The 14522-nt window shown below is 49.0% G+C and overlaps 1 protein-coding gene across 6 annotated transcripts in view; it reads left to right on the forward strand.

Annotated features, from left to right (window-relative positions):
* Positions 1 to 14522, forward strand: part of klhl32 (kelch-like family member 32) — a 478483-nt gene that overhangs the window by 212592 nt on the left and 251369 nt on the right. For 5 of the 6 annotated variants that reach the window (XM_070885400.1, XM_070885397.1, XM_070885399.1 and 2 more), the window contains one exon: positions 10825 to 10923. The exons of the other annotated variant lie outside the window; for it this stretch is intronic. In XM_070885400.1, the coding sequence (XP_070741501.1) occupies positions 10825 to 10923 (99 nt within the window). The remainder of the gene's footprint in view (positions 1 to 10824; positions 10924 to 14522) is intronic. 6 annotated transcript variants of the gene reach the window in all.

Below are 14522 nucleotides of genomic sequence, written 5' to 3' on the forward strand. Positions count from 1 at the left end.
TTCGCTTGTAGGAATTCAGCGAGTCTGCATCCACCACGTAAAATGGCAGCTTGTTCCAGAGGTCTACTATTCTCTGGGAAAAGAACCACCTCCTGACATCTAACCCGATACAACTCTAGCCCTATACAACTTATATTTGTGACCCCTGTTCTTGCCTAATGTGTGGTTCATTTTATGCACATAATAGCACATTGATCAATATTAACCTTACCTATGCACACAATGGTACATTGATCAATATTAACCCTACCCATGTACACAATGGTACATTGATCAATATTGGCCCTCCCCATGCACACAACGGACCCAAGTTTCGGGCCGCGCCTAGAACGGCGCAGCCACGACCTGGACGCCCGTTTTTCGCGCCACAAAGTGCGCCTAAAAAAAACTTCCGTATTCTCCGGCTCCCTGCAGGTCGTTTGCAGCTCGGCGCGGCGCAGCACGAGCTGTAGGGGGCGGAGCCAGGTCCCTGCGCTGAAAACAGTGCCGGGACCTCTGCACATGCGCGCTACAGTGGGTGCGCATGTGCAGTAGCTCCAGGCACCCAAAACTGTGTGGGAGGGGCCCAAAGCACACAGCCCCTAGCCCTGGCCCAATGGCCTCACTGGGGCTGCATGCATAAGGCTGCCTCCCACGCCCAGCTCCTGCTTCCTCCCGACCCGACTCGACTCCTGCTTCCCACCACCCCCCCCCCCCCCCCCCAGCCCCCAGACCGGACCCGACTCCCGCTCCCCCCCCCAGACCGGACCCGCCCTCCCACCTCCCCGCCGACCCGAACCGAACAGACATCGCCTCCCTCCCACCACCCCCCCGACCCGACCCAACGCCACCAACCTGTAAATCTGGTGCTGGGGAAGGGCCCTGCCCGAAGTCTTGGGCCCAGCCCGTTCAGCCTCCCTCCCCCTTCTCCTTCCCCCCCCTTCTCCTTTCTTCTCCCACCACCCCCCCTTTCCCCCCACTCCTTTCCCTCCTTTCCCCTTTCTTCCCCCGTTCTCCTCTCCCCCCCCTTTTCCCCTTCTCCTCTCTCCCCCTTCCCCTTTCCCCTTCTCTCCCCTTTCCCTTTCTCCTCTTCCCCCCCCCTTTCCCCTTCTCCTCCCCCCCTTCCCCTTCTCCTCCCCTCCTTTCACCTTCTCCTCTTCCCCCCTTTCCCCTTCTCTCCCCCCCTTCCCTTTCTCCTCTTCCCCCCCCCCCCTTCCCCTTCTCCTTCCCCCCTTTCCCCTTCTCCCCTTCCCCTCTTCCCCTCTTCCCCCCCTTTCCCTCTTCCCCCCCCTTCCCCCTTCCCCCTCTCCATTCTCCCCTTCCCCCCTCCTCCTCCCCCATTCCTCCCCCTCCCCTCGCTGTCAGAAACACAGACACTGACAGACAGAGAATGAGAGACACAGACAGACAGACATAGAGGTAGAGACACTGACAGAGACACACTGGGGAGGGAGGGGGGGGGGCATCCCAGCATGCTGTTGGAGGGCTCCCGGTGCTGCAGTCGGTAAGTAGAAAATGTTTTATTTATTGATTTTTTTTAAAGAAAAATTATTTCTTATTAATTTTTTTTGATTGATTTATTGGTTAATTTATTGATGTTTTTATCATTTATTATTGATGATGGCTCTTTATTTGTAAAACTGAAGTATTTAATGTTTGTAAACTTCCCTTTTAAACCCCCCCCCCCCCAATTTCTTACGCCTGATTTGTAACCTACGCCTGATTTTCTAAAGTGTAGACAAGGTTTTTTTGAGTGTACAAAAATCTTCACTTACTCCATTCTAAGTTAGTTTGGAGTAAGTTTTCACTGACGAAACTTTGAAAACAGGCGTAAGTGGCCGGTCACGCCCCCTTTTGGAAAAAAAAATTCTGTTCCAAAGTGAAACTGTTCTAACTGACTGGAACTGGAGCAAACTAAATGCTGAGAATTTGAATTTCTAAGATACTCCGTTCTACACCAATTGCTCCAAATAATCAGGAGCAACTGAGGCCGAAACTTGGGCCCAATAGTACATTGATCAATATTAACCTTACCTATGCACATAATAGTACATTGATCAATATTGGCTCTACCCATGCACACAATAGTACATTGATCAATATTAACCCTACCCATGCACATAATAGTACATTGATCAATATTGGCCCTACCCATGCACATAATTGTATATTGATCAATATTGGCTCTACCCATGCACACAATGGCACATTGATCAATATTAAATGACATCTGCCTGCTGTGCATACTTCTGCCGGACATTAGGAGCATGCGCCCTAACACCTTTGCCAAGATGGCGTCTGTCGTATTTCGCATAGGTATGCTCACGTGCCACGGATGAATGTAGATCTGATTGTCTTTGTTTTTTTTTCTCATCCGAGGTTCTAGCACTCGCACAAATGTTTGTATCCTTCTCAAACTTGCAGGCACTTCCCTCAAAGCCTCCATTCAGGACTCCATTAGTAACTGGTCTCAACCCAAAACCACTGCTAGTAATAACAACCTCCTGCCTGTGATAATGTCCCTTACCCAACCCAAGATCTGTCTTCCAATCCTTCAGGACTCTATCCTGTAAATTAACTTAACATGTGGCACCTTGTCAAAAGCTTTATGAAAATCCAAAGATACAATGTCGACCCTGCTACCTTTATCCAGCATGTGAATAACTTTCTCAATAAATTCAACCAGGTTGGTAAAACAATACCTTAGTTCCAGAAAGTATGGTGATACTCTTTAATTACCACTTCTCTGCCCAGGTGGCTATAGAGAGTGTGGGTGAAATTGGGCTCGTTTCTGCCCGTTTTTGGGGGCAATGAGGCCCCTTAAAGTTCAAAAATGACGTCAGTGGCACCTGCGCACACCTATGAGAAGTACACCAGACGCCATCTTGGCAAAGGAGTTCGGGTGCATGCTCCGAATGTCCGCCAGAAGTATGCACAGCAGGCAGATCATCATGTGACACCTCTTAACCTCGCACAGCTCAGCATGCGTTCATCGGCATGAAGAACCTCCCACCAGTGCTATTTAAAGGGCTCATCATCTACTTCCAGGATAGTTGCTGGATTATTTCTTCTGGCTGTTGCTGCAATTCTATGCGTTTTGGTTGCTATTCCATACTTTTTTTTTTTTAAGTTTCACTATCTACAGGGGGTGGTCTGGCTGGTGCTGAAGTCCTTTTTGGTGACTCAAAGGTGTGTGCACAAACCAGTTGCTTCCAGACATGTAGGGCTTCCTCTTGACATTCAGCATGACTGGCAGAATGAGCAGAGGTCACGCAGAGCAGGACAAGCTGCTAGAAGAGGGAGCAGGAGGAGGCCACATCTGCAGAGGGATTTTGCAAAACAAATCTGTTGAACAGATTGCAGGAGTGCTGTGACACCCTGGAAGCCCCTTTGCACACTGGTATCCAGAGCTGTGATGGCAACAGTCTGAGCTTCCACTGCAGCACTCAGATGTTGAGCTGCAATGGAAGCTGAGACATCAGCCATCAGATGCTGCATTGTGGCTGGCTCCACAAATGTGTTCATGGAGGTGGCCACCCATTGCATGTTGGAAAGGATGGGCTCCAAGCTGTGCGCAAACTCCTGTGCCAAGTTGGTGCCGTCCTCTGCAGCAGAACTAGTGTGCAACCTTGTCCACCAAAGAGTTGACACCTATGCTATCCTCCCCCCCCCCCCCCCCCCCCGGCCATTCTGGCTGCAGCACCCTTGTGCCAGGTTTCTCAACACGTGCAGATCCCGCATGCGGTGTCAGTATCTGAATTGCTGGCTGCGACTATGTAATCGAGTGATTGTGTGTCTTCATCTTTCCTGTTTCTTGCTCTTCCACCTTTGCCTAGGCAGGTTGCAGTTCTTGGATATCTGAAAGAAAAAAGGGACAAGGGTAGGGTCATGGTGAGGGGAGAAGAGAAAGTAAGAAGTGCATGCTTACACCATCAGCAGCTTCTCAGTCTGAAGAGATTGTGGGATGAGGAAGAAGTGGGATGAGAGAAAGAGGATTAGGTATGAAGAATCCCTCATCTTTAATCGCTTCAGCCCTGCCGGTGGCCACAGCCTCAACAGTGGCCCTTCCCATAATGGTCAGCACCATCTCCTCCATGGGATAAGAACATGCAGGCGTGTCTCTTCCCCTGCAGTTAGTTCCTTCTATCTCCGGTTGTTAGCGAGTGTAATGCAATCTGTTTGGGTGATGATGCTGTCATGGTAGAAATCTGACTGTGTGTGCACACTGTGGGAAGTGCAGTTGAGGCTTGCAACAGTGCTAAGTATGTGAGAGCGAGGTGAAGCGTATGAATGTTGGGTATGAGTCCTGATTGATAGAAATTGTTGGTAAATGAGTGATGGGGGTGTGGTGAGTTGAGCAGTGGCTGAGGCTAGTGGTGCAGTTAGCAGGATATGGCATTTGAAGATGCATTCACTGACCTTGACCACTTCTGTGAGATCGTTAAACTTCTTCAGGCACTGCATCCAGGTCCTTGGGGCTATACTCCTGGCACTGTCTTCTATGACTATCTGATCCCACTGCCTTCTCATGTATCCCCCTAAGAGTACAGGAAATCTCTCCTCCTTTCCACCTCCGATCCAAAAACCTCCAATGCCATGTCGGAAAACCTATGGGTTGCTCTCTCCCATGGTCAGCCAATCTTCTCTCTTTTCCTGGTCAGATTCAGTTGCAGAACAACTCCCAGCGTCTGCTGCAACCACAGTGCACCCTTCCTTTTAAGAGGTGCAGGCTAGCTTTAAATAGTGGAGGCTAGCTTCAAGAAGTGCAAGTTATAACAACAACAACTTTATATAGAAACATAGAAAATAGGTGCAGGAGTAGGTCATTCGGCCCTTCAAGCCTACACACCATTCAATAAGATCATGGCTGATCATTCCCTCAGTACCCCTTTCCTGTATTCTCTCCATACCCTTTGATCCCTTCAGCTGTAAGGGCCATATCTAACCCCCTCTTGAATATATCCAATAACCTGGCATCAACAACTCTCTGTGGCAGGTAATTCCACAGGTTAACAACTCACTGAGTGAAGAAGTTTCTCCTCATCTCAGTCCTAAATGGCCTTCCCCTTATCCTAAGACTGTGTCCCCTGGTTCTGGACTTCCCCAACATCGGGAACATTCTACCCGCATCTAACCTGTCCCGTCCCGTCAGAATCTTATATGTTTCTATGAGATTCCCCCTCATCCTTCGAAACTCCAAAGTATAAAGGCCCAGTTGATCCAGTCTCTCCTCATTTGTCAGTCTTGCCATGCCGGGAATCAGTCTGGTGAACTGTCACTGCACTTACTCAATAGCAAGTACGTCCTTCCTCAGATGAGGAGACCAAAATTGAACACAATATTCCAGGTGAGGCCTCACCAAGGCCCTGTACAACTGCAGTAAGACCTCCCTGCTCCTATACTCAAATCCCCTAGCTATGAAGGCCAACATACCATTTGCCGCCTTCACCATCTGCTGTACCTGCATGCCAACTTTCCGTGACTGATGTACCATGACACCCAGGTCTCATGGCATCTCCCCTTTTCCTAATCTGCCGCCATTCAGATAATATTCTGTCTTCGTGTTTTTGCCCCCAAAGTGGATAACCTCACATTTATCCACATTATACTGCATTTGCCCACTCACCTATCCTGTCCAAGTCAAGATGCAGCCTCCGAGCGTACTCCTCACAGCTCACACCGCCACCCAGTTTAGTGTCATCTGCAAACTTGGAGATATTACACTCAATTCTTTCATCCAAATTGTTAATGTATATTGTAAAGAGTTGGGGTCCCAGCACTGAGCCACACTAGTCACTGCCTACCATTCTGAAAAGGATCCGTTTATCCCGACTCTCTGCTTCCTGTCTGCCAACCAGTTCTCTATCCACGTCAGTATGTTAACCCCAAGACCATGTGCTTTGATTTTGCATACCAATCTCTTGGGTGGGACCTTGTCAAAAGCCTTTTGAAAGTCCAAATACACCACATCCACTGGTTCTCCCTTGTCCACTCTACTAGTTACATCCTCAAAAAATTCCAGAAGATTTGTCAAGCCAATAGTTGAGTGATTAAAATCAGGGATGCTCGAGAGGGCAGAATTGGAGAAGCGCAGACATCTCGGGGGTGGGGGGGGGCGGTGTGGGGGGGATATGGGGTTGTAGGATTACAGAGATAGGGAGGGGCGAGGCCATGGAGGGATTTGAAAACCAGGATGAGAATTTTGAAATCGAGGCGTTGAATAACCGGGAGCCAATGTAGGTCAGCGAGCACAGAGGTGGTGGGTGAGCGGGACTTGGTGCGAGTTAGGACATGGGCAGCCGAGTTTTGGATCACCTCTAGTTTACATAGGGTAGAATGTGGGAGGCCAGCCAGGAGTGCATTGGAATAGTCAAGTCTAGAGGTAACAAAGGCATGGATGAGGGCTTCAGCAGCGGATGAGTTGAGGCAAGTGCGAAGACTGGCGATGTTACAGAGGTAGAAATAGGCGGTCTTAGTTATGCAGTGGATATGTGGTCGAATGCTCATTTCTGGGTCAAATATGACACCAAGGTTACGAACAGTCTGGTTCAGCCTCAGACAGAAGTTGGGGAGAGGGCTGGAGCCAGTGGTTAGGGAACGGAGTTTGTGGCGGGGATCGAAAACAATGGCTTTGGTCTTCCCAATATTCAATTGGAGAAAATTTCTGCTCATCCAGAACTAGATGTCGGACAAGCAGTCTGACACTTTCGAGACCATGGAGGGGTCGAGACAATTGGTAGTGAGGTAAAGTTGGGTGTCATCAGCGTACATTACTAACCATATTGGGACCCCTGATGATGCTTGCAGACAATGAATAGCGCACCGAGTGCTGGCTGCACGCAGAAATCAATACAATGAGCAGGCAGCATGAAGTTGGTGTGCTGATGCATTCCACCCAACAGGCGTGGGTTAATTGCGCATCGCGATCCCTCCACCAACTTATAGGCCAGTATCTTTAATGATCCCTTCTAGCCACTTGCCTATAACCAAAGTCAAGCAAATGGACCTATAATTTTCTGGTTTTGACTTGTTGCTTTTTTTGAATATTGGCATAACATGAGCCTCCTTATAGTCCGTGGGAAGTATCTGTGTCCACAGCGAGCTGTTTTATATATGATTGTACCCATTCCTTTGAGCATCTTCGGTTGAAGGGTCCACAGCCAGCGAGGGAATGGAAGACCAGCAGGAAGAGTAGTGCAAGGAAGGTAGTGCAGGGGTCCCCTGTGGTCATCCCGCTGCAAAACAGATACACTGCTTTGAGTGCTGTTGAGGGGGATGACTCATCAGGAGTGGGCAGCAGCATCCAAGTTCATGGCACCGTGGCTGGCTCTGTTGCACAGGAGGGCAGGAAAAAGAGTGGGCGAGCGATAGTGATAGGGGATGCAATAGTAAGGGGAATAGATAGGCGTTTCTGCGGCCGCAACCGAGACTCCAGGATGGTATGTTGCCTCCCTGGTGCAAGGGTCAAGGATGTCTCGGAGCGGGTGCAGGACATTCTAAAAAGGGAGGGAGAACAGCCAGTTGTCGTGGTGCACGTTGGTACCAATGACATAGGTAAAAAAAGGGATGAGTTCCTACGAAATGAATTTAAGGAGCTAGGAGCTAAATTAAAAAGTAGGACCTCAAAAGTAGTAATCTCGGGATTGCTACCAGTGCCACGTGCTAGTCAGAGTAGGAATCGCAGGATAGCTCAGATGAATACGTGGCTTGAGCAATGGTGCAGCAGGGAGGGATTCAAATTCCTGGGGCATTGGAACCGGTTCTGGGGGAGGTGGGACCAGTACAATCCGGACGGTCTGCACCTGGGCAGAATCGGAACCAATGTCCTCGGGGGAGTGTTTGCTAGTGCTGTTGGGGAGGAGTTAAACTAATATGGCAGGGGGATGGGAACCAATGCAGGGAGATAGAGGGAAACAAAAAGGAGGCAAAAACAAAAGACAGAAAGGAGATGAGGAAAAGTGGAGGGCAGAGAAACCCAAGGCAAAGAACAAAAAGGGCCATTGTACAGCAAAATTCTAAAAGGACAGAGGGTGTTAAAAAAACAAGCCTAAAGGCTTTGTGTCTTAATGCAAGGAGTATCCGCAATAAGGTGGATGAATTAACTGTGCAAATAGATGTTAACAAATATGATGTGATTGGGATTACGGAGACGTGGCTCCAGGATGAGCAGGGCTGGGAACTCAACATCCAGGGGTATTCAACATTCAGGAAGGATAGAATAAAAGGAAAAGGAGGTGGGGTAGCATTGCTGGTTAAGGAGGAGATTAAGGCAATAGTTAGGAAGGACATTAGCTTGGATGATGTGGAATCTATATGGGTAGAGCTGCAGAACACCAAAGGGCAAAAAACGTTAGTGGGAGTTGTGTACAGACCTCCAAACAGTAGTAGTGATGTTGGGGAGGGCATCAAACAGGAAATTAGGGGTGCGTGCAATAAAGGTGCAGCAGTTATAATGGGTGACTTTAATATGCACATAGATTGGGCTAACCAAACTGGAAGCAATACGGTGGAGGAGGATTTTCTGGAGTGCATAAGGGATGGTTTTTTAGACCAATATGTCGAGGAACCAACTAGGGGGGAGGCCATCTTAGACTGGGTGTTATGTAATGAGAAAGGATTAATTAGCAATCTCGTTGTGCGAGGCCCCTTGGGGAAGAGTGACCATAATATGGTGGAATTCTGCATTAGGATGGAGAATGAAACAGTTAATTCAGAGACCATGGTCCAGAACTTAAAGAAGGCTAACTTTGAAGGTATGAGGCGTGAATTGGCTGAGATGGATTGGCGAATGATACTTAAGGGGTTGACTGTGGATGGGCAATGGCAGACATTTAGAGACCGCATGGATGAACTACAACAATTGTAGATTCCTGTCTGGCATAGAAATAAAAAAGGGAAGGTGGCTCAACCGTGGCTATCAAGGGAAATCAGGGATAGTATTAAAGCCAAGGAAGTGGCATACAAATTGGCCAGAAATAGCAGCGAACCTGGGGACTGGGAGAAATTTAGAACACAGCAGAGGAGGACAAAGGGTTTGATTAGGGCAGGGAAAATGGAGTATGAGAAGAAGCTTGCAGGGAACATTAAGACGGATTGCAAAAGTTTCTATAGATATGTAAAGAGAAAAAGGTTAGTAAAGACAAACGTAGGTTCCCTGCAGTCAGAATCAGGGGAAGTCATAACGGGGAACAAAGAAATGGCGGACCAATTGAACAAGTACTTTGGTTCGGTATTCACGAAGGAGGACACGAACAACCTTCCGGTTATAAAAGGGGTCGGGGGGTCTAGTAAGGAGGGGGAACTGAGGGAAATCCTTATTAGCCGGGAAATTGTGTTGGGGAAATTGATGGGATTGAAGGCCGATAAATCCCCAGGGCCTGATGGACTGCATCCCAGAGTACTTAAGGAGGTGGCCTTGGAAATAGTGGATGCGTTGACAGTCATTTTCCAACATTCCATTGACTCTGGATCAGTTCCTATGGAGTGGAGGGTAGCCAATGTAACCCCACTTTTTAAAAAAGGAGGGAGAGAGAAAACAGGGAATTATAGACCGGTCAGCCTGACATCGGTAGTGGGTAAAATGATGGAATCAATTATTAAGGATGTCATAGCAGTGCATTTGGAAAGAGGTGACATGATAGGTCCAAGTCAGCATGGATTTGTGAAAGGGAAATCATGCTTGACAAATCTGGAATTTTTTGAGGATGTTTTCAGTAGAGTGGATAAGGGAGAACCAGTTGATGTGGTATATTTGGACTTTCAGAAGGCGTTCGACAAGGTCCCACACAAGAGATTGATGTGCAAAGTTAGAGCACATGGGATTGGGGGTAGTGTACTGACATGGATTGAGAACTGGTTGTCAGACAGGAAGCAAAGAGTAGGAGTAAATGGGTACTTTTCAGAATGGCAGGCAGTGACTAGTGGGGTACCGCAAGGTTCTGTGCTGGGGCCCCAGCTGTTTACACTGTACATTAATGATTTAGATGAGGGGATTAAATGTAGTATCTCCAAATTTGCGGATGACACTAAGTTGGGTGGCAGTGTGAGCTGCGAGGAGGATGCTGTGAGGCTGCAGAGCGACTTGGATAGGTTAGGTGAGTGGGCAAATGCATGGCAGATGAAGTATAATGTGGATAAATGTGAGGTTATCCACTTTGGTGGTAAAAACAGAGAGACAGACTATTATCTGAATGGTGACAGATTAGGAAAAGGGGAGGTGCAAAGAGACCTGGGTGTCATGGTACATCAGTCATTGAAGGTTGGCATGCAGGTGCAGCAGGCGGTTAAGAAAGCAAATGGCATGTTGGCCTTCATAGCGAGGGGATTTGAGTACAGGGGCAGGGAGGTGTTGCTACAGTTGTACAAGGCCTTGGTGAGGCCACACCTGGAGTATTGTGTACAGTTTTGGTCTCCTAACTTGAGGAAGGACATTCTTGCTATTGAGGGAGTGCAGCGAAGGTTCACCAGACTGATTCCCGGGATGGCGGGACTGACCTATCAAGAAAGACTGGATCAACTGGGCTTGTATTCACTGGAGTTCAGAAGAATGAGAGGAGACCTCATAGAAACGTTTAAAATTCTGATGGGTTCAGACAGGTTAGATGCAGGAAGAATGCAGGAAGAATGTTCCCAATGTTGGGGAAGTCCAGAACCAGGGGTCACAGTCTAAGGATAAGGGGTAATGGGAGGTGCTAACCAGGACAATTTCTCCCCCAATTTCTCTTCTGTGTTGATAATGTCCCCGCTGAATAGCGTCACACAAGCTGTTGTGATTTAGTATAATTAGTAATGCAGAAAAATAATTCATTTGATACAAAGTCAACCACTGGAACTGTTTGTTTTCAGACCTTACTGGAACCAGGTGTAGTTCAAGATGTGCTTGCAGCGGGAAGTCACCTTCAGTTGCTGGAGCTCCTGAAACTGTGTTCTCACTATCTCATCCAGGTGTGTTCTCACTATCTCATCCAGGTGTGTTCTCACTATCTCATCCAGGTGTGTTCTCACTATCTCATCCAGGTGTGTTCTCACTATCTAATCCAGGTGAGCCAATACTTAGCTTCATATTCTTGGCTGTTGACTTTGAAATCCAACTATACAAGGAGGCAAGGATTGGTATTCCTTCAGAGTTGTGGGAGTGGGGGCAGATCCGGGCTGCATCCTGGGCCTGAACTACAAGTCAGCCCCACAAACCCAATCATTGGCTTGTTTTGTCTTTTCTCCCTCTGAGAGCCAAGGACATTCAAACTACTGGCATTGAGAGGCCTCAACCCCAGTCCCACCCCCTCCTACATTGCTGAATAAAAAGATAAATCAGGAAAGGATATTGGAAATAACAGAGATAAACTGTTATGTCTCAAATAAAGCTATGTGACTGAGTACTGTAGACTTGAGTAAGTGTGACCTTAGTCTCTCTATTCTGACCCCAGAAGGCTGGCACAGCATGGGAGGCCTGCTTATATGCAGTGCTCCCAAGGGATGCTGGGATCCCTTGGGACTCCAACAGATGTGCCCTCTGGTGGCGGTAGAATGCAGGTTACAAGGTGTTGCATAGTTGCATACATAACACAAGCTATATAAGGATTGAGTGAGTTTATTTTTACCTAGATTCCCCAGATTGAAATGACATTTCAGAAAATGTTACAAAGCAGTACTTTTGAACAGGGGTTCCAGACTAGTGCGGGTAGCAAATAATTTCTGAAATGCAACTATAGGTGCAGCGCCTAAAATCCGGAACCCTGAGACTGAGTCCGTTCCGGATTCCGGGCTTTTCCGGACTTCGATTTGTTTCTGACGTCACGAATCCGGAAACATTCGAGCCCCAGGTTCGGGTATTTCTGGATTTCGGAACATCCAAAAGGGGCAGAGAGGGATTCCCACCGTGGAGCTGTTCGAGCCGTCCGGCCCTGCCAAGGAGGTTATCGTCAGGCAGGGCCCCGCTGAGGAGGCCCCAAGGTAAGGGCAGCGGCGGTGGGGTGAGGCGAGGCCTGAGGTCGGGCAGTGGTGGGGCCCCGAGGTCGGCAGGATCCTCGGGTCCAGATTCCCGAACATTTTACCAATTCCGGATGATCCTGTCACCGATCGGTCCTGTCATGTATGTAACCTTTATGTAACAACACTGCAATACTGTATATACGTAAGAAATGCACACCTTGACCACAGGGGTGAACTTGTGGGAGACACTCCTCACCTGGTCATCCAGGTATATAAAGGGAGATCCCACGCAGGGTTATCACTTCTTGGTCCTGTGAATAAAAGTTCAGGTCATGGAGTGACCTTGTCCATAGAATGAGCTTCGTGTGGATTTGTGGTATTGTGTAAGGACTTTACATTGGCGATGAGAAATGGGAATCAACAACCCACGAAAATGGCCACCGGCAGCACAGATGAACAGTACTGTGTTGGTGAGGACTGGGACGATTTCATTGAGAGGCTCCAGCAGAGTTTTGTCACGAAGGACTGGTTGGGAGATGCAGCGGCCGACAAGCGAAGGGCTCATCTGCTGACCAGCTGTGGACCTAAGACTTACGCGCTCATGAAAGACCTGCTAGCACCCGAGAAGCCGGCGGACAAAACCTTTGAAGAGCTCAGCAAACTAATCGGTGAGCACCTCAAACCGGTGAGTAGCGTACACATGGCCCAACACAGATTCTATACACACCGACGTCGGGAAGGACAGAGCACACCGGATTTCATTGCTGACCTCCGGCGCTTGGCCAGCTTCTGTAATTTCACAGATGCCTGCAGGGGGGAGATGCTAAGGGATTTCTTTATTGAGGGCATCGGTCATGCTGGGATTTTCAGAAAGCTAATTGAGACCAAGGACTTGACCTTGGAAGCGGCAGCGTTGATGGCTCAGACTTTTATGGCGGGGGAGGAGGAAACCAAGATAATATACGCGCGCAATTCTGCCTCCAACGTGGCGATGGATCAGGGAGTCAATATCAAAAACGCGACTCAGAGCCCCGCAGGCAGGCAAGGGCAGTTCGACACACCCCAGGCAGCAATAGACCCAAGAGTAAGTCTCCAACAGAGACAATGGCAGGCTGAACGGACATTTACGCCCCCCCCCCCCCAGTGGACAATGCGGCCCGGGGTGGGGCCGTTGACACCCACTAACGGTGCTCAAGAGCAGTCAAAGGGACAATCAGCGAGGAATGCCTTGTAACAGCTCTTTTGTTCACAACAATGGGAATCTCCGTTCATGCTGGAGGTATGGGGGCAGACACGCTGCCAGGACTTGCAGGTTTTAACAATTTGTCTGCAGAAATTGTAACCTCAGTGGCCATTTAGCCAGAATGTGCAGAAAGCCTGTAACCAGGCTAATATACAAAGCGGATGAACCAGATGAGGGGTCTGCGAGGCAGGATGACGCTTGGGGCAAATCAATGGACGCTGAAGTTCAGCGGGTTCATGTGGCAAACATTCACAGCTCATATACCAAAACGCCACCTATGATGATGAAAGTCCTATTAAACGGCATCCCTGTACGCATGGAGCTGGACACGGGGGCCAGCCAGTCACTCGTGAGTATTCAACAATTCGAAAAGCTGTGGCCACTCAAAGCAAGCAGACCCAAACTAGAACGCATTGAGACGCAATTACGGACGTACACCAAAGAAATCATTCCAGTGCAAGGCAGTGCAATGTTGGCAGTCACACACAATGGATCAGTGAACCGGCTGCCGCTCTGGATTGTCCCGGGCAATGGTCCCGCACTGTTGGTGAGGAGCTGGTTAGCTGAGATGAACTGGAAATGGGGGGATGTGCACGTCATGTCATCTGTGGAGCGAAGTTCATGCTCACAGGTCCTACAGCAATTTGAGTCACTATTTCAACCTGGCGTCGGGACGGTCAAAGGTACCAAAGTAGTGATATGCATCACCCCGGACCAGTGCACCACAAAGCCAGAGCTGTGCCATGTGTGATGTGGGAGAAAATTGAGAGCGAGTTGGACCGGTTGCTGAGAGAGGGCATCATCTCGCCCATTGAATTCAGCGACTCGGCGAGTCCCATCGTTCCCGTCCTAAAAGCGGATGGTTCTGTCAGGATCTGTGGCGACTACAAGGCCACTATCGACTGGGTGTCCCTGCAAGACCAATACCCGCTCCCGAGAGCAGAGGACCTTTTTGCCACGCTGGCAGGCGGCAAGCTGTTCACCAAGTTGGACCTCACTTCAGCCTACATGACCGAAGAACTGGCCGACGAATCTAAACTACTGACCACCATCACCACGCACAAGGGACTGTTTGTTTACAACAGATGTCCGTTTGGCATTCGGTCAGCGGCTGCAATTTTTCAAAGAAACATGGAAGGCCTGCTCAAATCCATTCCCGGAACAATCGTATTTCAGGACGACATCCTCATCACCGGTCGTGACACCGAGGAACACCTCCACAACCTGGAGGAGGTGCTACGCCGACTGGACCGGGTAGGCCTGCGACTCAAGAAGTCTTAAGTGTGTGTTTTTGGCTCCCGAGGTCGAGTTTCTGGGCAGGAGGGTTGCTGCAGATGGGATTCGGCCTACCGAATCCAAAACGAAGGCG

Source organism: Pristiophorus japonicus, chromosome 7 (genome assembly GCF_044704955.1).
Source record: "Pristiophorus japonicus isolate sPriJap1 chromosome 7, sPriJap1.hap1, whole genome shotgun sequence".
In the NCBI taxonomy this organism is placed as follows: domain Eukaryota; kingdom Metazoa; phylum Chordata; class Chondrichthyes; family Pristiophoridae; genus Pristiophorus; species Pristiophorus japonicus.